Source organism: Hypanus sabinus, chromosome 30, assembly GCF_030144855.1.
Source record: "Hypanus sabinus isolate sHypSab1 chromosome 30, sHypSab1.hap1, whole genome shotgun sequence".
Lineage (NCBI taxonomy): Eukaryota > Metazoa > Chordata > Chondrichthyes > Myliobatiformes > Dasyatidae > Hypanus > Hypanus sabinus.
The window spans coordinates 23,847,494-23,873,671 of NC_082735.1; the positions used below are offsets into that span (position 1 = coordinate 23,847,494).

Consider the following 26,178-nt stretch of genomic DNA (forward strand, 5'->3'; position numbering starts at 1 on the left):
ATAAATTTTATTGTAATTTCCTGCAACTCTGTGAAGTTTTGTTTAGCTAAAACATTGGGACGATTAAAAGTTCTCCCATGCCCTAAAGTTCGTACTGATCAGTTAATGAACAATACTTCACTGTGGCCTGGTTCTTTGACATATTACCAGCTGTCCTTCCTTGTTTCCAATTCTGGTTTTGGTTTGGTCAAAAAAATGTTTTCCTGCTTTTCCGGTATACATTTAGTTTTTGTTTGCCATGTATTTTTCTAGGTGTCGCTGTCCCTATAAAGGAGGACACATTTTTGCTTCAACTTCTTAATTCAAACACAAGCCTTGGATTTTTCCAGATACATCTTGCACATAACTTTACATGTAGAGTGCGGTTACGAGAACCCACTTTGTAGAAGTTCCAGAATAAACTGAACAATTTTAAAATAAATCTCTCCGTTTAAATTTAACATCTTCAATTTAGTGGGTTCAGTTTACACTGCATTTTGCTTCTGGAACTGTTTTCTGCTCCACTTTCAAAGATGCAAGCTGTTGCTTTTTATTCTTCTTTCCTCCAAGTGGTAGTTGCTAGATCAGAGATGCTGGGCCAAGTCCAAGCATCGTCTGTAGAGAAGCAGAAAACCTAGTACCAGACTTAGATACTTTATGGTACAGTTCTTCTAGTCCAGAGAGCAACTGTTCATTGTCCTGTCTGATTCCTCAGCTAAATCAATAATCTGGCTCATTAATTCAAGGACATTGAACTTGATAATGACTCTGTTAAGGCAGTACTTTAATCAAATACTTTTTGAAACTTTATGCACATCATATAAATATCTTTCTCAATAAATTTCTTTCAGGGTACAATCTCCTCCCTTCTACCAGTCTCCACCTCATCATTTCTAAAACCCAAGCCATTATTCTCTACCTGCTGATGCCCTAATTTCTGGACCTTTGACCTTCCACTTCACTGAAGCTTATAGCTCACCGATAAAGACCTTTGATAGAGGAGACCTTCTCCAATCCAACACCAACCTGACTCACTTCCTCTTCACCAAACTTATCTGATTGTCAGCCTAACCAATCACCTCTCTGCCACCATCTTTTAAGATAGATTCATTCCAAACCGTTATGGTGCCCAAGACCTGATTATGCCGATATCCCCAGCCCTTCTCTACCAAGTGAATGTGCCCTCAGCTGTACAATATACCTTATCCATCTCCTTTTCCTTCAAACCTCGCATTAAAACTTCACCTGGTCAAAGCAATATTCTTTTGGTAGCCACGCCAGCTCAGGGTACATCTCTAATCGATGCATCTTGGCACATGACAGTTCAATCATGTACAGCAAATGCTGAGGCTATGGACCTATTTTCTATGGGTGTAGTAATGAAAATTATGGAAGTGCAAGTTGTGAACACTGGCAAAGATCAAAGAATAGTTCTGCTAAACAAATTGAAATAATCTTCACTCTCAAAATTCTTGCTCGGTTTCCAAAAAGTGATGAGGAACTAGGAAGTCGACATATTTTCTTCCTCAGTCTGAGGTCTCGGAAACCAATTGATGTGATGCCCATGTTGCACAAGTCCAATTCTCTCAGCTCTTCAGAGTGGCTTATCCTCAACAAGGCACTGGAATGGACGTTCTCATTTAACAAGAGGATATCAGACGAAGGAACAGAGTGAGACCAGAGCCAAATAAAAATTCAGATTAATTTCTTTATTATTGTGCAAGCATTTCAGAAAAAAATAAATGAAAAAGTAAGTCAGCCAGACAGAACAACTAAACTAAGCAGACATTTATGCTGCTGTGCATATGTTAAACAATACTCAAATACTCTGACTTACCAGCATCAAAGCTTTTACGATAGTGTTGCATATGAATGTTGGCTTAAGTGATTAATTAAAAAAAATCAACATGCATAACATTCTGTTATATGTAAACTTTCTTGTGAAGTCTGGGACTGGCCCACCATTCCCAATTGTATTTGGTTATAAATCACGTGATCAAAACAGGAGAATAGTCTTTTCAAAAAGAACAACAAACAATAAGAAAATCAGTGGCAAGAGATGTTGCCTTTCAAGGCAATAAGTTGATAGGACATCACACATCGAATCCAAGTTATCTAAAGACAGCCAAGTAGTTCAGATTACTGATTTCTTTGCGCATTCTGTGGTACCTCCTCAGTATGGCAACACGATCAGTTTAAATTAATATAATGCTCATCTAATGAATTATAATCAACTTTCAAATGTCCTTTCCTAGTACTTCTAATAGGCATTGATGGCCAGTAATTATATGGTGAATTATTCCCTCATGAGTGCAGGAGTACTGTGGCCAACCTAATGCAGCCAGCAGAATAGCCCAGAGACTGACAACCGGATCTGTCTATCAACAATGTATTTGGTGATGAAAAAAGTTTTTAATTTTTTTTATTTAGTGAAGATACTGGGGAGTGATGATACTACATTATTCCAAGTACAGTACTGTGCAAAAGTCATAGTCATATGTATATAGCTAGGGTGCCTAAGCCTTTTGCACAGTACTGTAGTAATTTTATGTATTGCACTGTGCTGTTGCCACAAAAAAAAACAACTTTCATGACATACGTGAGTGATGATAAACCCAATTCTGATATGGGTCTCTATTATGGACTGAGAGTGGGAAGAGGGCAGGGAGAGGGGAATCGTGTTTGGGCAAAGGGGAAGGGAGTGGAAGCTCCAGAGAGACGTTCTGCAATGATCAATAAACCAATTGTTTGGAATCAAATATCCTTGGTATCTCAGGGCTGGGTGTGTCTGCACCCACTCCACATGCCATCCCTGGCACTCTTTCTCTGCCACCTTGTCCCACACCCCTCAGCGCTTCACCCTTGGCATTCCTAATATCCTTTGCTCTTGCCAGATTTACAAGCTCACTCTTTGCTCCACGTTGACAACTACATTGCTGTGCAAAAGTCATAGGCACCCTAGCTATTTATGTGTTTCTAAGACTTCTGCACCTTACCGTAGTATGTAATAACTTGGAGACATTTTGCTATTCAGTCCCACTTGTTTGACAATGTGGTAAAGCACTTACATTGAAAACTGTTCTATAATCACCATCAGTATCAGTACTGATAGATCAACAATTCCCACCCTTTGACCTCTAACTAGATTATCTCTCTTCAACGATGACACTCCAGTGACAACTCTGTCTTCCAGTCCAGTGAATCTTTCAATGTGATGTGCTAACTCCGAGATTCAAAGCTAACACAAAATACTTCTGCTGATTTGAAGCCCATCCAGTTGAGTCCACGTAATGCTTAGCCATTCTATAAACATCACACTGAGATGTTCAATTACTGGAAAGCATTGTGAATTCTTTAAACAGGAATTTTTTCATGGTAAATAAGAAAATGCATGACTCTATCTGAACCTATGAATGACAAATCAGAACCCTCCAAATCAATGTATTTGACATTGTATCAACTCTAATCCATCATCTGTAAACAAGGATTCAGACTTTGACTGAAGCCAGTAACACAGCAGGAATGTTTGTCTTTCCAATCCTTTAATCCACCTACTCCTAAGCATTTGAAACGTAACTTAATCATTGACTTTATAAAATGGACTTCCACCAAAACTCAACAGCTTATCTTGTACAACCAGGGAAGTACAAAACCATTTCATTTCAGTGAGAAGGACATTCAATGTCACTGCAGAACAAATAGTGTGGCCAAAATAAACACAAAATAAACCCTAGTTTCTGCTTTTAACTCATCTCTGAAATTAATGACAAAACATGGCCAAGCAATGATTAATCGTTCACACCTCTACTTGCCTGTATCTCTACTGCGTGTAGAGATTTGAAACCACACTTTGTAAGATGGCATGAAATGTCAATGAGACTGATTGATGATGATGTTTTTTCCAAAATAAACATCACACAAGAACACCTCTCTCTCAATGGTCAAAGTAAGGAAAAGCAATGGCCAATTTCAAAATTGGGTGAAACACAATATTCTAATCAGAGCTGTAGTATTAATTTTTAATCTGTTCAAAACAAGTGCAGCCATGCCTTTCTAACCCATTGGAAACCAATGAGCCACATCACAGTACTCAGAGGAATGATGAACACTGTTAGGGCAGAGGCAGTTTTGCAAAAAATACCATATTGGAGTGGACCAAGCTCAAACTTCTGTTTCAGATTTATCAAACATTCCAAATTAGTGGATAGTAAGTAAGCACAAGTGCTGATCAATGGGCAAAGGGTGTATCACTTGAGCACATCTCTGCATTAAGGAGATTAAGGAGAAGAACAGAGAGACAATGGTTAAGTGATATGCTCACTGAGCTGGGGAATTTTACAGCAGGCTGACAGTTCCATCCAGCCACTCCATGGCCATCTTTTACATGTCACTTGTGGTGCCTTGTGAACAAGGACTGCAGAGAGCTGGTGTCCTATTCGTAAATTAATTTATTAGGCGTCTGGATGATCTGCAGTGAAAAACATGCTTAATTAATGATCGGGTCAGCTAACTGATGGGTGAGGGGAAAGAAGGTGATGTCAAGGACTTCAACAGTGGATGTGGAGTTAATTTCACTGGCTGCCAAGTAGCTGAGAGAACAGCAGGGTCTATCATTACCAAGTAAGTAAGGAATAACTGGAAGGGTATTGTTCTGTGAAGTCTCTTTACTCTCAATCTTCCAGAATGCCAACTCTTCTGTCGTTTGATTGAACCACAAAGATAATTCTTAAATAAATTTGGCATTATACCTCAACTATTCCATTAACACTACTCTGAAGTCAGGAGTCCCCAACCACTTATGTGCCATGGACCAATACCATTAAGCAAGGGGTCTGTGAACCTTATGGTCTTATCAGTCTGACCCCAGGCTGGTAACCCCTGCTATAAAGGGAAATACTTCCAGATGGCTAATCAAAATGTCAAATACTCCAAACAATACCTCTGTTCTGTATTCCTTGGTATATCTGAATATACCTGGATGTTATGGGACACTCCTGTGGTTCTAGCATGGCTTTACATGATGTGCTTTACAGTGTCACACCTTACTTTAACAACCACATGGGGAAAATAATCTCTCTTCCCAGGTTAGGATCATGCAGAGCAATTAAGGAGAAACCTAGTGAACTCAATAACTTCATCAACTGGAAATGATGTTCTACCATGAGAGTTGAGAACATTATGCACTCTGAAGTACCTTTCTGTGAAACAATTCTTGAGTAAGTTTGGCCAGGCTATGAAGAAGGGATGGGAGATGGAAAATCACTGGCAGTCCACTTCTATCTTTAACTGATATCCACACCAGGATACTTCCACAAGCAATCAGTAACTATTGATTAATAACAAGAGTCTAGCTGTATCTTCAGACCTCTGGTTTCGTAATTGTAGCATGACCCGATCTGAGGTAGATCTCAAGATTCGTGGTCAAATTTTAACATGTTCACCACCATCTGGGAACCAAATCAGTGTTCCTTCAGTATAATCACAGCTTGAGTAGGAATATAGCATGGATGGCAATTGACTGGCTGCCTGACAAATGGACAGATTCTTCTACCAGAGTGAATGGATGGTAAAATCCAGCATGATATATGATAGGAAGCATATTTGGCATCATTTTGCTCACAAGCCAAGCTGAATTCTTGTCTCTGTACATTTTCTTTAGGATGGCTTGGCTCTTCATTTGGCATCTTAGATGTGCTATGTAAAAAAAAAAAGCACAAGTGTAATTTTATAGAATAAGTAGCAGAAATAACCCATTTTAATATCCCAGCAGTGTGAATAGGGGGAAAAAACTAGCTGGTAAAACTCTTATCAAGAGTTTCTTAGCCTCTCTATCTTTAAAGCAGGGGCTCCCAACCTTTTTTATGCCATGGACCCCTACCATTAACTGAGGAGTCTTTGGACCCCAGTTTGGGATCCACTGTTTTAGAGTGTTGCTAAGGGGAGAGGAGGCACCCAGCATGGCAATTGCAAAATGCCACCAGGAGAGCAAAATAAGAGAAGATCTTCTCCAGGATACAAACTGTGCTTTAAATGGCCTAACGCTGAACTGGTGCAATGCAAACGTACAAAAATATATGAAGAATAGAACTGGAATCACCAATCAATTCATAAGTCACTGTTACATTCGCGGCAAAGAATATCATCCTTCTCGGGAAAGAATCCTTTTCCAACCAGCGAGGCCGAGCATCGCGAACAAGAGAAGCAGCTCTGGTGCCATTGGCGATCTTCAAAGGAAATGTACTTGCCTCCTCCAAAGCCTTTAAAGAGAAGTGGACATTTTAGAAGCAGTCAATGGCAGGGAGCCTCAAGCAAACTGCAATGGGGCTTTGAAAACACAGCCTGTCGTGGAAAGACCAGCTCTGCCCAACAGTAAGTGAACATTAACTCTTGTATGACCTGTTGGTCACCCTAACAATTTGGAATGTTTATGTCATGGCAACAGCAACATATTTTCCATAAACATTTATATTAGACACATTGCTCCAAGTATGTTGCAGAAGGTAAACAATATGATATATGAACACTAAAGTTTGATGTGGCTTCTGTACTGTCAGACTTTTTTTGACTGACTCATCAAAATTTATCTTTATCTGCTGAATATATAAACATATAATTTGACAGACCCTAAATGGGCAGATTATTTGGTCATTATTATCACTTGTGTCAGATCTTGCCAAACACAAACTACCTGCCATAAATCCAACGATGTCTCAACTTCAAAGCTGGTTCATTTATAAATAGCTCAATTCAGATTCATTTACTTATATTTACATTGAAACAGAGTGAAATGTGTCATTTTGCGTTGGTGACCAACCCCATCTAAAGATGTGCTGGGGCAGCCCACAAATGTCGCCACCCTGTCTGGCACCAACACTACATGCCCATAATGCTCAGCAGAACAGCAATAACTAAACAACAGCACAACAGAACAAACCTCTTTCCTCCCTGCGATACACCCACAAAACCTATTCAGACACAGAGTCAGTCCTCCAACCCAGGACCAGCCTCCAGCGGACTCAGTTTGACTTCCCCAGTAGACTTTAGACTGGTAGGCCCTGGGCTTTGGTGATTGGACTCATGGTCCATTTATAAGCATATAACCATATAACAATTACAGCACGGAAACGGGCCATCTCAGCCCTTCTAGTCCGTGCCGAACACTTACTCTCACCTAGTCCCACCGGCCTGCACTCAGCCCATAACCCTCCATTCCTTTCCTGTCCATGTACCTATCCAATTTTACTTTAAATGACAATATCGAACCTGCCTCCACCACTTCTACTGGAAGCTGGTTCCACACAGCTACCACTCTCTGAGTAAAGAAGTTCCCCCTCGTGTGACCCTTAAACTTTTGTCCCTGAACTCTCAACTCCCCTACTCTCAATGGAAAAAGCCTATCCACATCAACTCTATCCCCCTCATAATTTTAAATACCTCTATCATGTCCCCCCTCAATCTTCTATGCTCCAAAGAATAAAGACCTAACTTGTTCAACATTTCTCTGTAACTTAGGTGCTGAAACCCAGGTAATATTGCACTAAATCTCCTCTGTACTCTCTCTATTTTGTTGACATCTTTCATATAATTTGGTAATTTATATTTATACTTAGCAATATAAATATCTTCAAGAGCAATCATCCCTAATCACAAAACGTGGGTATCCCCAGGTTTGATATGCAATCTCTGATAATCAAGAAGTTTTTAGGGTTCCTAACACTTGGGACAGAACTGTGCCCAGGATTCAGAGTCTCTCTGATTGGCATGTGATGCGCCTAAGATGAGAAGCTCCTCATGCCCCTTTCGGAGCCAGTTCCCTGAAAGATCCAGGGAAAAGTATTCACTGGATGCATTTTCCAGGGAGCAGAAAGCCCATAGCTGAGTGACAGATTCACCAGGTCACAGTCCTTGAGTCTATACAAACCCAGCCATGACTCATTGATTAAGCCTGTTTCCTTGTACTCCCAGCTATCCTATCTCTGCCATCGCTGTATCCCAATTTCTCTCTCGAGATCACAGTGTTGTTTGCTTTGGGTCCCCTGATCACCCTGAAAAATGCTCAGCCATCATTGTAAGTCTAACCAACCAGTCCTAGCAGAGCTGGAATCTGAACAGCTGGAAATGGGGCCGAGGCAGAATCTGGGCCTAGACCAGTCCTTGAACGTGCCTGTTATGCAACTGGGATAAATTGCTGACTTTATACCACTCTTATCTGCAAGCATTAGGCCAACTCTAGTGTTTCTCTTGCTGTCCCATCTCCACTCATCCAACCGAACAAAGACTGCAGACCAAGCTCATCGACTCCCTGTTTGCTGCACTCTAACTCTTGTTTTTACTTCATCTAGTATGTTTTGTTGTTTTTACTCCCTCTGTCCATGCTTTTTAGTTGAAGCAATGAGGGAAGAAAGTAAGTTCAGAAAACTCAATTTTCAAGTCTTTGTTAAATTCACTGGAGTTAATCAACATCTGATACAAATACACATTACTTCAACGAAAGTGCTTAATTCAATCAAAAATGACTTTCCTATTTCAACAATAATTCATGAATTTCAAGCTAAACATGGCAACCTATGGAAGTTTTTTTAACAAATATATTATTCCTCTTTTGCTCTATGTATTTTTATGACTTATACTTCTTTCATGTCTTGCATGGCACTGCTGTCACAAAACAATTATCATGACATACATCAGTTATAATAAACCTAATTCTGCCGAGCAATGTAATCATTAATAAAAAATGATAAATTAGATTATTTATATGGCTTTCAAATAATGCATCAAAGGGCTCTTCAGCATTTGCTGGCCATTGGGGGAACAGTGATCATTATTACAAATGCTCTGTTGTTGTCAATTTAAGAGCCAACACTGTGCATACTGAATATTATTACAAAATATTTGATTCCAAAGAGGTTTTCTTTCAAGGCTTTATCATTGGAAGCTCCAGCGCAGAATAAACAGCGCTAAGTAAAACACTGGAATATTTTTCTTACTGACTTATGCCTTTTAAGTGTGACAGAAAGTGTACTGATATTCCTGTGAATATAGCAGAGTGTGCCTGCACAGCAGGAAGAGAACCTTTTGTCACAGCTGGGGGGAGGGGAGTAGGTGGAAATCGCTATCTTTATAAAAAGGTACCAAAGAGATAGTTTTGTAGTAGAGCAAAGAGATTATAGGGACCATTTAAAACAGAGCTGCTGACAGTCACATAGTGCCAGGGCCCAGGAAACACTAAAGATCAAAGTAATAGAGAAAAGACATGACTTTTCCATTTATCGATGCTTCACAAGCTTTCAATTTCTCCGACTTTCCCTGATATGCAGGAACTCCGGACCCCTCTACCTCACCTCACTTGGCTGACACGTGGATCCTGCATTTATATAGGGTCTTTTTTACCCTCAGTATGCTGCAAAGCACTTAACAACTAACGTGATGCATTTGAAGTTGAGCTGCCTTTGTAAAGGAGGCTCTAAAGCAGGTCATCTGTGCACAGAAAATGACAACGGCCAGTTAGCAGGTTGACGCTCGCTCCTTGTCCAATCATGGGATAATTTTCAGAACGCAAGACAAATGGAACATCCATCAGTCAGTATTTCCTGCAGTGGAGCACCGCCGTGTTACCTTTAACTTCTGTACATGAAGTCTGGGAATAAGGCACAGGCTCGAGGCTACCACCTACACCAAGAAAGGATATTCATTTACAGGAGCGTGACCATTCCAGGGACTGATTCCTCCTTTATCGTACAATGCCAGTTCTCAGTGACTGAGTACAGATCTCAAAGCAATAAAGCTTAAATATTGTGAGAGGTTGAGCACCCAAGTAATGTGGTGACTTCCAAGTCAAAAACAATGATATTAAAGTCTACTTGGCTGAGGGGTTCAAAGGAGCATGAGAATCAGAATCAGGTTTATTATCACCGGCATGTGTCATGAAATTCGTTGTCTTAGCAGCAGCAGTACAATGCAATACATGATGAAAATATAGAAAGAAAAAATAAATAGTAAGTCAATTACAGTAAGTATATATATATGTATATTAAATAGTTAGATTAAAAATAATGGAAAATGGAAATGATATAAAAAACTGAAGTAGAGTTCATGGGTTTAATGGCCATTTAGGAATCAGATTGCAGAGGGAAGAAATTGTTGCTGAATTGCTGATAGTGTGTCTTTTTAAAAAAATATATTATTTCTGTGGGTCCAGGTCTTTGCTGAGGCAGGAGCTGGTTCTGGCCGTGACCAACCTCTCAAAGGATTCCATCACTGTAGATGTGAATGCTACTGGATGAGTCATTAAGGCAGCTTCCACTACTCTTCGTTGGCACTGGTGTAACTGTTGCCTGTTTGAAGCAGGTGGGAACTTCCAACCACAGCAGTGAGAGGTTGAAAATGCCCTTGGATACTCCCGCCTGTTGGTTGGCACAAGCTTTCAGAGCTTTACCATGTACTCCATCAGGACCTGCTGCCTTGCAAGGGTTGACAGCCTGACATCAGCCTCCAACTCAGAGATCACAGGGTCACTGGGTACAGCAGGAATCTTCACAGCTGTAGTTATGTTCTCCCTTTCAAAGTGGGCATAGAAGGCATTGAACCCATCCAGTAGTGAAGCAGCACTTTCACTCATGCTGTTGGGTTTCACTTGCAGGAAGTAATGTCCTGCAAACCCTGCCAGAGTTGATGTGCATCCGATGTTGCCTGCAACCTCACTTGGAACTGTTTCTTCACTCTGGAAACAGCCCTCCACAGTCAAGTCTGGTTTTCTTGTATAGACCTGGGTCAACAGACTTAAATCTAGCCCTCAGCAGATGACAAATTGCTGAGGGTTCATCCACAGCTTCTGGTTTGGGAACGTACAGCAAGTTTTCATAGGCATATACTCATACACATGGGTTTTAATGAAGTCGGTAACGACTGCGGCAGACTCATCCAGATTTGAAGATGAATCCCCGAATACAGTCCGGTCCACTGATTCAAAGTAGTCCTGTAACTGCTCCTGTGCTTCCCTTGTCCATACCTTCTTGGTCTTCACTACTGGTGCTGCAGTCTTCAATCTCTGCCTTACTCAGGGAGTAGAAGTACAGCCAGGTGATCAGACTTTCCAAAGTGAGGGCATGGAATAGCACGGTAGGCATTCTTGATGGTGGTGTAACAGTGGTCTAGTGTGTTGTTTCCTCTGGTACGACAAGTGATCTGTTGCTGATAATTATTTAGTGACTTTTTCAAGCTGACCTGGTTAAAATCCCCCAAAATGATGGTGAAGGCAGCTGATTGTGCTGTTTCGTGCATGTTGATCCCATTGCTTAGATCATCTAGAGCCTGTTTGACAATGGTCTGAGCAGGAATGTACACCACTACCTAAATGATAGGAGAAATCTTCCACAGCAAGTAAAATGAACGGCACTTAATTGTGAGATATTCTAGGTCTGGTGAGCAGAATTGGGATAACACAGATATATCTTTGAACCAAGAGGAGTTGATGATGAGGCATACACCTCCCCCTCTGCTTTGGAGAGACCCGACAGTCCTTTCTTGACGATGTATAGTGAATCCATCAATCTGAATCGCTGATTTGTCCAAAGTATACTTCTCAGCTTCATAATACTTGTATAAAAATCTTTCCTCACCTCTCCCCCAGAGTTTTCACATCAATTCTTTTTATTTCTCTTCATCTGGATTCTTCAAACATTGGAAACAATCTCTCTTTTTACTGTGTCTCAGCACTTCAGAACATTATCAGTTCAGGGTGTAGCCTCTGATCCAATGAAAATATTGCCAGTTTCTTTCTAAAAGCCTGTTTTGTATTTTTATTCTTTCCCAGCAGGCAGTATCCTTGTGAATCTCCACTGCAAACTTGCATCCTGGGGCTCTTCATGACCTCGATTCACCATCCAGTTTGCTATCCGGGTTTCCCAGTGGAATTGTGGAAATAGTGGGTCACATAGATTTAAGGGCAAAATCTATCATCATTTCAATGCTATCATGGGAGACAGTGAAACATGGGTGGGGGGGGGGGTCTTTCTAATTTACGATAATATCAGAATAAAATGTAGGTCTTTGATCAACTTTGACTAAAGGGCTGATTGTGGACTTCAGGAAGGGTAAGATGAGAGAACACGAACCAAACCTCATAGTGGGATCAGAAGAGGAGAGAGTGAGCAATTTAAATTCCTGGGTATCAGTATCTAACCTGGTCTCAACATATTAATGCAGCTATAAAGAAGGCAAGACAGCTGTTATATGTCATTATGAGTTTGAGGAGATTTGGTTTGAGAACTTCTACAGATGTCCCGTGCAGAGCATTCTGACAGGCTGCATCACTGCCTGGTATGGGGAAGGGGGCTACTGCACTGGTCCAAAAGGGCAACAGAAAGTTGTAAAATCAGTCAGGTCCATCATGGGTACTAGCCTCCATACTACCCAAGACATCTTCAAGAAGGGGTGCCTCAGAATATCAGCGTCCATTATTAAGGAGCCCCATCACCCAGAGCATGCCCTCATCTCATTTGAATGAGGTATAGAAGTCTGAAGGCACAGACTTAACGATTCAAGAACAGCTTCTTTTCCTCTGCCATCCGATTTCAAAATGGACATTGAAACCATGAACACTACCTCACTTTTTAAAAAAATATTTCTGTTTTTTGCACTATCTTTAATTTAACTATTTAATATACATATATTCAGCAATTCCTTTTTTTTCTCTGTATTTATCATTGTACTGCTGCCACTACGTTAACAAATTTCACGACATATGCTGGTCACATCAACCTGATTCCAATTTTGAAGTTTTTAAACATCTCACTTTGTGGGAAATTATGTTTGATAACCTCCCTGTGAAGTGCCAACTGTCGTTAGCTCCATAGAAAATGTTCTTAAAAATTTTTTGCCGTGTTTATAAAGAACTTGCATTTACAAATCTCCTTTCAGCAATGTAACAATTGCAAAGCAGTTGACTGCTAATTAATGCTTGAAATAGCTTTGAAAGTGCAGTCCCTGTGGAAACAAAAGAAGTGGAGCTCGCAGTTTGTCCTTAGTGTTCTGCCGGAGAGAAGGCAGTCTGGTGCTTAGTTTTTTAATGTCTCATTGAAAACACAGCACATTCTCAATGTCAGCCTCAAGATTCTGGAAAAGGAGCTGGACTGAATGAACTTCTCAGAGATAAGACAATCAAGACAATGGCATTACAAGAAGGGTCAGAGCTGTCCCTATTTCCTGAGGAGACTGAGGTCCTTTAACATCTGCTGGATGTTGCTGAGGATGTTCTAGGAGGCTGTGGTGGCCAGTGCTGTCATGTTTGCTGTTGTGTGCTGGGGCAACAGGCTGAGGGTAGCAGACACCAACAGAATCAACAAACTCATTCATAAGGCCAGTGATGTTGTGGGGGTGGGACTGGACTCTCTGACGGTGGTGTCTGAAAAGAGGATGCTGTCCAAGTTGCATGCCATCTTGGTCAATGTCTCCCATCCACTCCATAATGTACTGGTTAGGCACAGGAGTACATTCAGCCAGAGACTCATTCCACCGAGATGCAGCACTGAGCGTCATAGGAAGTCATTCCTGCCTGTGGCCATCAAACTTTACAACTCCTCCCTCGGAACGTCAGACACCCTGAGCCAATAGGCTGGTCCTGGACTTATTTCCACTTGGCATGATTAACTTATTTTTATTTAACTATTTAGGATTTTATATTGCTATATTTCTACACTATTCTTGGTTGGCGCAGCTGTAACGAAACCCAATTTCCCTAGGGATCAATAAAGTATGTCTGTCTGTCTTACTTTACTTTTGTTGATAATGATAGGATCATTGAATTAAGCTTTGGAATTTGATGAACAGTTACTACACCGAATTATAAATGGCCTGCTTGCAAATTGGGAGTCCAGAACAGTTCTACAAGCACTTTGATATATGGTAAAATTATAGAAATCAAATACAAGAACTCCAAGCTATGCCTACAGTAGAACAATCTTCTGATGTTAAAATGTGTAAGTTGTGGCAATTAAATTGAGCTACATAGTTCTGCAAGAGACCTTGCAAAGATTCTCCCACCACGGTCCCAGTTCCAGCTGGGCTGGCAGTCGGCCAGGAGGGAGCTGTTATTAGAGGCTAAGAGTCGCAGCTGTTTACCTGTGATGGGTTTGGCACAGGCGGCACACTTCTTGGCATACAGATTCCCAAAGCACTTGAGGCAGTACGGGGATTCATCTCGGGAGGTGAAGTGCTGGCCAGCCAACTGGGTCTTGCACCCGCTGCACACGAAGCATTCCTTGTGATAAGGCTCGTTGTGGTAAGTAACACCTCCTTTGGTCAGGGCCTGCAGGACGTTCAGAAGAGAAATTTATAATTATCTCAGCATAAAATCAATTCCTTACTGTTAAGATAAGCGTATTTAGCAGTCTTTAGAGGTAAAAGCTACAGAGACATTCAGCTGGTGGTAATTGGAGCCAGATAATGGATTAACTATTGACACATCTAAGCTTTTCTGCTATACGATTGCTTTTAAAATGGGGGAAATCTAAGGGATCAGCATGAACAGAGTATTGGTACTATGTTGAACTCAACGGCAGGGTCCGCACACCGACAGGAGAAAGGTTTGAATATACAATCCTTATGATGAGCAGAATACTTATCTGGGGAAACAATCATAACAATTAGAGAACACACACAAAATGCTGGTGGAACACAGCAAGCCAGGCAGCCTCTATAAGGAGAAGCGCTGTCAACATTTCGGGCCGAGACCCTTCGTCGGGACTAACTGAAAGGAAAGATAGTAAGAGATTTGAAAGTAGTGGGGGGAGGGAAATGCGAAATGATAGGAGAAGACCGGAGGGGGTGGGATGAAGCTAAGAGCTGGAAGGGTGATTGGCGAAAGTGATACAGAGCTGGAGAAGGGAAAGGATCGTGGGACAGGAGGCCTCGGGAGAAAGAAAGGAGGGGGGAAGCACCAGAGGGAGGTGGAGAACAGGCAAACAACTAAATATGTCAGGGATGGGGTAAGAAAGGGAGGAGGGGCATTAACGGAAGTTAGAGAAGTCAATGTTCATGCCATCAGGTTGGAGGCTACCCAGCCGGTATATAAGGTATTGTTCCTCCAACCTGAGTTTGGATTAATTTTGACAGTAGACTCCCATCCCACGATCCTTTCCCTTCTCCAGCTCTGTATCACTTTCGCCAATCACCTTTCCAGCTCTTAGCTTCATCTCACCACCTCCAGTCTTCTCCTATCATTTCGCATTTCCCTCCCCCCACTACTTTCAAATCTCTTACTATCTTTCCTTTCAGTTAGTCTCGACGAAGGGTCTCGGTCCGAAACATCGACAATGCTTCTCCTTATAGATGCTGCCTGGCCTGCTGTGTTCCACCAGCATTTTGTGTGTGTTGTTTGAATTTCCAGCATCTGCAGATTTCCTCGTGTTTGCTCTTAAAATAGCACTTAGAGTATGTTTTGATCCACCAATCCAACAGGTCGGTGGTTCACCTTATGCTATTACAATGCCAGCAATCAGGGTTCGATTCCCCCTTGACCACAAGGTTTCTCCCACGTTTCCAAAGATGCATGGTTAGCGATAGTAAGCTGCAGGGCTGGTATAGATTGATTCTGAAATTGTAGCGATACGTGCCGGCTGTCCCCAGCCCGTACGCAGCATCGGTGGTCACTGATGCAAATGATGCGTTTTTCTGTATATTCTGATACCTGAGTGTAAATGTGACAAGTTAATCTTTAAAGTTCATTCTGTCCATCACGAGAGCGATCTGCACAGATGTCAATATTATGGAGGCATCAGTTTAAAATGAAAAGAGGAATGTTTCCTTCACTCACTATCTGACAGAGGACTGGAGGCAGTAGTCCTCATTGCATTGGGGACGTACGTAGGTGGGTTAATTTACAGGGGCCTTGGACTGCAAGATGGAAAGTAAAATTCATCTCCGTTGTTCTCTGTCTAAAATGAGCAGAAAAGCCTCTGACTGTGAAGCAGATTTCTATCGTTTTAAGAATTTAATTTCAACCTGTTTTAGAGTGAACAACACTAAAGAGGCGCTGGAGGAATTCAACAATTCAGGCGACACCTATGGGGGAAAGTGGACTGTCAACCTTTCCGACTGGTACCCTTCATCTGCCCTGCTCATTTCTACCTCTTTTATGGGAGATCTTGGAAAATTCTTTGTAACTACCCCTGGTGCTGGACCCCACAGAGGATCATTAGTCCACTGCCTCTTCGACCATCACAGACCTTACCACGTCTGGAGATCTCCCCTCCACAGCCCTACGAACTCATTGTTCCCCAATCCTGCAGTGTCCTTCTACTCTCTGTCACTGCTAGAGTGAGATCTGAATTGATGCCTTTGTTTATTTCTCGGCCCTGGATTCAGAGTACAAAAATACTACCTCTGCTAGCTCAACTAAAATTGTCTTGGTAAAAGCTGATACAGTTACTTAAGTAACAATCCTGAAGCACAAAAAAATATTTTGCTACAATAACAACAGTTTTTCAAGTGGAGAGTATATTGACTGGCTGCATCATAGCCTGGTGATGGAAACACCATTGCCCTGGAACTAAAAATCCTACAAAAAGTAGTGGATATGGCCCAGTCCATCACAAGTAAAGCCTCACAAGCATTAGGCAAATCTCCATGAAACTCTGTTGCAAGAAAGCGACATCCATCATTAGGGACCCCCACCACCCAGGACATGCTCTCTTCTCGCTGCTGCCATCAGGTCTAAGGTACAAGAGCCTCAGGACCCCCACCACCCAGGTTCAGGAACTGTCGTTACCCTCAGCCATCAGGCTCTTGAACCAAAGGGGATAACTTCACTCAGCTTCACTTGCCCCATCATAGAAATGTTTCCACAGCCAATGGGCTCACTTGCAAGGACTCTTCAATTCGCGTTCTCAATATTTGTTGCTTATTTATTAATTATTATTTCTTTTTAAAAGATTTGCTCAGTTTGTTATCTTCTGCACTCTTGTTGAATGCCCTAGTTGGGCGGTCTATTATTGATTCTGTTATGGTTATTATTCTATAGATTTATTAAATATGCCCACAAGGAAATGAATGTCAGAGGGTTGTACATTGTGACATATATAAATTCACTTTGAACTTTCAGTTGCTGTGCCTGTCATGCCCTGAAGTCAAGAGGCATTTATATGACTCTACCTTCAGAGAGAGTATTGTCAAATCAAAGGTCGGTCATTATGGTACGGTGCTTTACGGTGCCAGTGATGTGGGTTCAAATCTCACTGCTGTCTGGGAAGAGTCTGCATGTTTTCCCCATGACCACGTGGGTTTCTTCAGGGTGCTCTGATTTCCTCCCACATCCCAAAGATACTTGGGTTAGTAGGTTAATTGGTCACATATTTACTTAAGCAGCAGTTACTATGTTGTATCTCTAAATTTAGAAAAACAAATTACCTTCTTGCAGTGGAAGCATCGAGGAGCAAAGTGGTTCTCGTAGCAAGGTACGCAGTAAATCTCACTCTTATCGGGTACGAAGGCCTTTGAGCCTATTGGCTGCTCGCAGGTGTGACAAATAAAACAGCCTTCATGCCAGGTGTTGCCATTGTACTCAAGCTTACGGGTACCTGATGATGACAATCAGCGAAAAATACCTCAGTGGTAGCGCAACACAAGTACCGCGTTTGTCAAAACGTTCTCAAAAGCAATGGAAGGGACACAGCCATCATTTTCTGACCCTGCCACAGTGGAGACCCGGCCTCCATTACCGAAACCAGAGGTCAGCTAAAGCTCTGCATTTTAAAGGAGATTTGAGCAAAGTCCGAGGGAGAAAATGAAGGTTTTTACACAGAGATTAGTGAGTGGGTGTGTGGAATGCATTGCCGGGGTGGAGGTGGTGGGGGCAGATACATTAGGGGCATTTATAGACCCTCAGGTAGGCACATGGACAACAGAAAAATGGAGGGCTATGTAGGAGGGAAGTGTTAGATTAATCTCAGAGTAGGTTGAAAGGTCGGCACATCACGGGCCATAGGCCTGTACTGTGTGATAATGTTCTATGTTTCTGTCCAAATTCACACCAGCCCCAACACTGCGCTTGCTAGCTTTGTCTGGTTACTTATTAAGAAATGCTTCATTTTAAAATTCTCTTCCTTACTTTCACGTCTCTTCCGCCCCTCCCCCTCTACTCTCCCGATTTCTCTCAGACATATCACCTTCCAGTCCTAATCTTACCTGAACCTGGACTTAACCTTGACAACTAGCAGCTATGCCCTCAGCTGAAGTCACGAGCGTCAGAACTCTCGTCATAAACAGCTTGGCTTCACTGCTGCTCTTTTCATCAGGAAGCTTCTCACGCCTCTAAAGCAATATTTGGTCACCTTCCCTATCACACCCTTGTGGCTAGCCACCCGAGTTGGTCTGGATTGCTATGGTAAAACGGCTTCACAGGTTTCACTACGTCAATGATATTGTGCACACAGATCTGGTCAATGTTGGCAGGTTATTCATTTGTTTTGTGGGGAAAAACCGGAAACAGAGAGAATATCAGCTTCCAGGCACTGATATTTCCCTCCCCAACCACGTAAAGACCAAGGTTCTTCCATCGTCATCATGCTTCTGGAGTCAACCCTGCTCCACCAGAGTGTAAAATTGGAGCCCTCTTACTGGAGTGGGGGGGGGGGGGGGATGGCATGGTAGTTGAGTGGTGAGCACAACACTTTACAATGCCAGTGACCCAGGTTCAATTCCTGACGCTGCCTGTAAGGAGCTTGTACGTTCTCCGTGTGACTGCGTGGGGTTCCTCCGCGTGCTCTAGTTTCCTCGCGCTGTGTGAACACGTATTGGTTTGTATGTTAATTGGGCAATGTAAATTGTCCCGTGATTAGGCAAGGATTAGACTGGGAGATCGCTGGCTGGCATGGCTCAAAGAGCCTTTACTGCACTGCATCATTAATAAAATGATATACTGGGGTAAGACTCAATGCCAGAGTTTGATCAGTTATTACCCTCTTTAATTTATACCCACCACCCTCAATGTAAATGCTTCTTGCTAAAAATTTGGAAACCTAGGAGATAGTTACTTCCGGTAAGCAAGCAATTTACAATCAACAACGAATTCTGGTTTTATCCCAACTATATGAAGCCTTATCAATCACATTTATATCCAAGAACCACTGATTCCCTGACTTGGCCTTTCGTCTAACTCTGTGTAATTTATCTGAACCACATCTGAAAATTCAGGATCCCCAATGCGGACAGATGTTACGCACTCTTCAATTTAATCAGAGCTTCAGCAAATATTTCTTTTCAGTTTTTCTCGATCATCCAACACAACCTTCTCCCTCTGAGACATCTGATGAGTTTCAATCAAAAAAACTTAGCTTCAAGGTAAAATCTTTCCACAAAGATGCACTGAATGCTCATTCACTGATCTTCCGCAGAGCACTGACACTGTGTGGAAGATCCATGGACGAAGATCAGTGATACCACACCCACTGCAGACTGGGGAGGCTTTCATGACATAATTCGTCATTAATCAATAAGTCACTCATTGCAGATTTTGGCGAATTTGCAAGTATTCAATATTTTGCTGTTACCTGGGAAATATAACACTTGTGGGGGATTGTTGAATTCCACAGAATAGCAATAAAGAGCACTGACACTCATAAAATCTAGCTTTTAAGTCTGATTGCTAAGTAAGCCAGCTTTTAGCAACTTTTCAGACAGCACCTTTCTTAAGCATGAAGTACCTCAGTAAACTTCAGGACAATAATAAAGAAGATTCAAAATGCTCTTTAATCCTCCAATAATTAATGCACTGCAGTGTACTTGAGTGTAGAAATAACAAAAACACACAAGTAAACTCAGTGAAGTTTGCATTTATTACATGAAGGTGTGCTCCCATTACCTCGGGATCTTAATGATCAAAATTTCATTAGTAAATGCTGAAGCAGCATTATCATGCTCTGAGTTGGGATGAAGTTCCTGAGCTGTGTAACTCTATGACTTATTGATGGAAGGAAAAATGGTCTGACAGGCTACTCAAACAGAAGCTGGAAGGGCAATAATGTGTTTGACAAATAAGACTTCAGGGCACATACCAGGCATGACGACCTTGTCACAAGCAATACATTTTGAGGAGAATTCACTGCAGTAGCAATCATTGCATAACAGCTCCTCTTCTTGGCATGTAAATGGCTCATCTGCCAACGATCTGTCACAACGATAACACCTGAAGCAATGCTCGTGGTAATGACGGTCTTCATAGAACAGTTCCTGACCAACGAGACAATAAAAATGAATCGTTAACAGCAAGGAGCAAGGCTAATTTGTACTGCCATGAATCAGGTATGCAAATGATCCAACATTAATTTTCAAACTCAGGTTAATAATTCTAGTGAAGGGAGAGCTTGCATTTAGAAAATGCCTGCATGTCCTTACTCTGGCCCCAAAAGCTTTGCAACCAATGAATTACTCTTAAATATGGAAGCCGTTGACTCATCGCCAAATGCAGCAGTTAATCTGTCGACTAGATGTCATAAACAATAATGCGATGACTGGAGAATTAAATTAGATTTAAGATGTTGGCTGAGTAATGAATCTTAATTATAGTTATCAGATAGAAAGATAGTCTGTTTAGCAACTGCCAGGCAATAAAATCACCAAACAGTGTGTTGGCCAACAACAGCAAATATGCATCATATTTAGAAAAGATTTCTGCCTTGCAACAACTCCCAATTTTGCTGCAGTTTTCTTCCCCCCCCACCTGTTTTCAGCTAATGATATATTCAAATATAGTTCCATTGATTATATACTTTACATATCTGAATTGGAGTTGAGCAGATTGCAGCCTACCTTAATCTGCAGAGACAAGAGGGCATTGGTAGTGCCAGCACGACAGGGATCAGTGAATACAGCACTTCTGACTCTCTGAGCCTGGGAACAACCCCGTGCGACAGCCTCAATTTCACACTGAACGGAGTGTTGACCAACCATACAACTACAACAGTTCTGGTACCTTCCCTAATTTGAAATTCTTGCCACTGTGACCCTCACTCAAGTTAATTTGGAGTTTTCGTGAAATCTATCAAATAATTCAGAATTAAAAGCAACCAAGGAATGTAAACCTCTTGCTTGCAACTTAAAAGGCAGAACAAGATGTCCTATTGTGTTCTGTATCTTTCAGAATGTATCTTTGCACCTCTGAATCAGAAATTAAACTAAGTGCATTAGGAGAAAGCAAAGAGATTCCTCTTTCAGTATGTATTCCCAGTTCCATGATAGGAGAGTACAACATAACAAACCTTCTATTATAGTAACAAATACCAGTGATAGAAAAATCTGGCTTAAATATACATAAAGACTGGGGTTTCACAACTGCCCATGGTAACGAATTCCACAGATTCACCACTCTCTGGGTAAAGAAATTCCTCCTCATCTCTGTTCTAAAAGGACACCCCTCTATTCTGAGGCTGTGTCCTCTAGTCTGAGACTCCCACACTGTAGGAAACATCCTCTCCACATCTACTCCAACTGGGCCTTGCACCATTCAATAGGTTTCAATGAGGTCACCCTTATTCTCAAACAAGGGAAAATCTGCAGGTGCTGGAAATCCGAGCAACACAAACACACACAAAACACTGGAGGAACTCAGCAGGCCAGGCAGCATCTAGGAAAAGAGTACAGTCAATGCCTGCTGAGTGCCTCCAGTATTTTGTGTGTGCTCACCCCTCATTTTTCTGAATTCCAGTGAACACAGGCCCAGATCCATCAAACACTCTTCATGTGACAAGCCATTCAATGCTGGAATCCTTCATTAGAACCTCAGCTCATCATTCCTAAGGGGCTCAAGACTGCTCGCAACACTCCAAGTGAGGTCTCTCCAGTGCACACTGAATAAGATTAGATGCTAAGAAATCACTACAGAGACTTCAGAAATAAAGCTTTTCTGGCCATTAAGAATGTACAACATCAGAATGGATTGCCAATGATAGTACAGTCTTTCCCCCTCCAATAATCCATACAGACTTTAAGCTACAAGATTTGATTGCATAAATCATGCAATCAATCACTTCAAAAAAAAAGAGACAAATAAAAAACATACACTCACTGGTATAAGATTAATACTTCCACTGCAGATCACCTTTGCCTTACTCATTAATCTAATGATTTCCACATTTTTATCTACTCAGTGAGCAACACTTCATCTCTGACATGAGCAAGCTTGGCATTAATTGTTGCCAGTAAAGATGTTTATAGATCAGCATGAATTGAGCTACACATAGTATCTGAAACTCTCTATTTCGAGATTTAGCAAGGGCAGGAAAGGACAGAAGACACAAAAGACTGCAGTTGCTGGAATCTGGCGCAGGTTCCTGATCAAACACCAGAAAACCTTCCGATGCTGGAAATCCAGAGCTACACATAGAAAATACTATGGGAGCTCAGCAGGACAAGCAGAATCCATGGAAATGAATAAACAGTCAGCGTTTCGGGCCGAGACCCTTCCTCAGGACTTGTGCAGGGTTTTTACCCAAAGCACCAACGAATTCTTTCCTCCCACAGATGATGTTCAAACCACTGAGTTCTTCCAGCAGACTGCGCGTTTCTCAAGGACAAGGACTCTGATGGGACAGCACAGTGTGGACAGCTGGACATGCCTGTTGATATGTTGGTGTGCACTCATCTGGTGTGGTGTGAAGAGTGACCATTCATATATCAGACTTCATGCAGGGCATTGGAAAGAGAGGCACATCATTAAGAAAGATTAACATTTTAAAACTTTCATTCAGCCCTTCAATTTATTTGCATATCCAAAGTTATTGAACACATAAAGTTAGTTAGACCCTTTCACCTACCCCAACTACTGCACCCATCCACGCAAATCCCATTAAACTGGATTTGGTTTATATTCTTTTATAGTATGTCTTAGTGATTCAAGTGTTTGTTCATATGCTTTCTGAATGTTCTGAGATTATCTGCCTCCACCATCTCTTCAGGCAGCATGTTCCAGATTCCAATTACTGTGAGAAAAAAATCCTCATCAGATCCCTTCTAAACTTCCTAACTATGACCTCGAACCCAAGCTCTCTTGGTTTAGGAAAAAAGCGCTTACAATCTATCCCCTTCATAATTTTATATTGCTCTGTCACATCACCATTCATTCTCGTCCTTCTCAAAGAAAAGAGCACATCTATTCTATGTGTAGGCCTCGGTTAGTCTCGATAGACCATGGATTTGCACCTTGGAAAGTTTCCAGGGTGCAAGCCCGGGCAAGGTTCTTTTTACGGAAGACTGGCAGTTGCCCTAGCTCCCCATGCCACCGATGTTGTCCAAGGGAAGGGCATTACGAACCATACAGCTTGGCACCGGTGTCATCGCAGAGCAATGTGTGGTTAAGTGCCTTGCTCAAGGACACACACGCAGCCTCAGCCAAGGCTCGAACTGGCAACCTTCAGATCACTAGACCAACACCTTAGCCACTTGGCCACACGCCAACACATCTATTCTATATTGCAGTTACCAAGAAAGAAGGTCAGTGGCTATATTTCATTAGGAGTTTGAGGGGATTTAGTATGTCGCCAAAGACTCTAGCTAATCTCTACAGATGTACTGTGTAGAGCATTCCGACTGGTTGCATCCCTGTCTGGGATGGAGGTGCCATTGCAGAGGACTAGGAAGCATTGCAGAGGATCCAATCATGGGGAGAAGCCTCCTCAATGCACAGGACATCTTCAATGCCTCAAGAAGGCAGTATCTGTTATTAACGACTCGCCATCCATGTCATGCCCTTTTCTCATTACTCCTATCAGGAGGAGGTACAGCCTGAAGACACTCAGCAATCGAGAAACAACTTCTTCCCCTCCATCATCAGATTTCTGAATGGTCCATGAATACCGCCTTACTACTTGTCTCTCTTTTTGCATTTTTTTTTGCATTTCTTATAGGGTAATTTTTTATATATTGCATTGTACTGCTGCCAGAAATTTCACGACAAGTGTCAATGATAATAAACCTGATTGTGGCTCTCCTTTTGCCTGAAATACTCAATCCTGGCAACGTCCTGGTGGCTTTCCTCAGTGCCACCATGCCCTCTTATATTGTGGCCGAGAATGCAGTAGAAGGTCAGGGGCTACGTTAGGAAACAAGGGGAGGAGAACTTGCTTTGGAAGTTGATCCGCGGTGCAAAGGGACTTGGGAGTCCTCATGCAGGATTCCCTAAAGGTTAACTTGTAGGTTAAGTTGATGGTGAGGACGGAAAATGCAAAGTTAGCATTCATTTCGAGAGGTCTAGATCATAAAAGCAAGAATGTAATGCGGAAGTTTTATAAGGCACTGGTGAGGGCTCACTTGGAGTATTGGGAGAAGTTTTGGGCCCTTTACCTAGGAAAGTATGAGCTGATATTGGAGAGGGTCCAGAGGAGGTCCACAAGAATAATACTGGAATGAAAGGGTATTGTATGAGGAGTCTTTGATGGCTCTGAGTCAGAGAATGAGAGAGACTCTCATTGAAACCTATCAAATGTTGAAAGGCTGAGATAGAGGGGATGTGGAGAGGATGTTTCCTATAGTGGAGGAGTCTAGGACCAGAGGATCAGAACAGGTCAGAATAGCCTCAGAACAGACAGCCATTTAGAATAGAGATGTGGAGTTACTTCTTCAGTCAGAGGATGGTGAATTTGTGGAATTTGTTGCCATAGGCAGCTGTGCAGGCCAGTGTATTAAAGACAGAGATAGATAAGTTCTTGATTAGTCTGGGCGTGAAAGGTTACAGGGAGAAGGCTGGAGAATGGGCTTGTGAAGGAAAATTGATCAGCTGTGATGAAATGGTGCAGCAGACTGAATGGGTCAAATGGCCTAATTCTGCTCCTATCTCTTCTAAAATTGACATTGCCTAGTTCTCTGCATATTACTCGGCAGAAGCTGATAATTTGCTAGCATGATCCAATAAAGAACTGTAGATGTAGCCATTAGTGGCTGCAGTCAAACAAGTGGAAAATCGTCACTTACTGAATTGTTCTCCTTGCGCAGATGAAATGAGAGACAGTAAGCTGATTCCTGTATTTCTTTGCTGCAGGGAACACTTACTATATTAAACAAAAGCAATCTTCAAAGTCTTAATTTTTCCTTTAATATAAATGCTTCAATTGATATTATCTGGCAACATCCCAAAACTTTAAAAAAAAGTGAAGTACTCGAGGGGAAACTAGGCAAGTCACTTAACCTACAGGGAAAAAAAATCAGTAAGATTGAAAGAGTGCTGTCAAAATTTGCAAGGATGTTGCCAAGACAAGGGCCTAAATTACAGGGGAAGTTTGCATAAGATAGGACTTTCATAGAGTGTAGAATGAAGGGAAAGTTGATAGAGGGAAACAAAATTATGAAAGGCAAGCAGGCTTTTTCCACTGAGGTGAGTCGAGAAATAGAGGTCATAGGGCAAAGTTGAAAGGTGAAATGCTTAAGGGAAAGATGAGGAGGAACTTCTTCACCTGGAGGGTGGTGAGATTGTGGATGAAGCACAAGTGGTGGAGATGGGCTCAATTTCAACATTTCAACATTTCAGAGAAGAGAAATTTGATGAGGAACATGAATGGGAGGGGTATGGATTGCTACAGTCCAGATGCAGGTTGATGGGACTAGGTAGATTAATAGTTTAGCACTGGCTAAATGGGCTGAAGTACTCTAATTATGCAATATTCCCAAAGTCATTTGCAGGGTCAAAACATGGACAAAGACAGCTTATGCAAACTCCAAAACCTTCGTTAATTTGTGAAGTTGAGTAACGCATGGTAACTTCATTCACTTTTTGATTTATGTTCATTAATGACTGTATAAAACAAGAATCAAGTCATACAATAGAACTTTGTGCTCTGGTCACATCCTCACAGAATGCAATTTCAGAGGAAGTTAATGAACATTATTTACTGTGACAAGACATTAATATGCTCAGTGTTCTGGTTATGCTTATTTTCAAAAGGACCTAACTTCTAATTAGAGGAAATCATTTAATTTTTGAGGAAATACAATTAAGGCAAATACAACCTATTTATTTTGGAAAGGAATACTTTTGTTGTCTGAAGACACATAAAGAATACACCTCAAAAATTCCGAGGGGCTTTAATATTGAAGAAGACATCTGGGGTATTTGGGAAACATGCTCTGGGTTATATTACACGAGAATGAATTTTTCGTATTCCCAGCTTTTGAGGAAGTTAGAGTTCATAATACAGTGAACACTGAGTAGGAGCATAA

At 41.7% G+C, this 26,178-nt stretch overlaps 1 protein-coding gene across 7 annotated transcripts in view; it reads right to left on the bottom strand.

Annotated features, from left to right (window-relative positions):
* Window positions 1–1,667: 1,667 nt before the first annotated feature.
* fhl3a (four and a half LIM domains 3a) overlaps window positions 1,668–26,178 on the bottom strand; it is a 122,947-nt gene continuing 98,436 nt past the window's right edge. For 5 of the 7 annotated variants that reach the window (XM_059954420.1, XM_059954422.1, XM_059954424.1 and 2 more), the window contains exons 3-6: window positions 20,028–20,202; window positions 17,383–17,552; window positions 14,098–14,284; window positions 1,668–6,236 (exon numbers count right to left, since the gene is read on the bottom strand). In XM_059954420.1, the coding sequence (XP_059810403.1) occupies window positions 6,085–6,236; window positions 14,098–14,284; window positions 17,383–17,552; window positions 20,028–20,202 (684 nt within the window). In that variant the 3' untranslated portion in view covers window positions 1,668–6,084. The remainder of the gene's footprint in view (window positions 6,237–14,097; window positions 14,285–17,382; window positions 17,553–20,027; window positions 20,203–26,178) is intronic. The other 2 variants (XM_059954427.1, XM_059954425.1) reach the window with 2 other exon arrangements.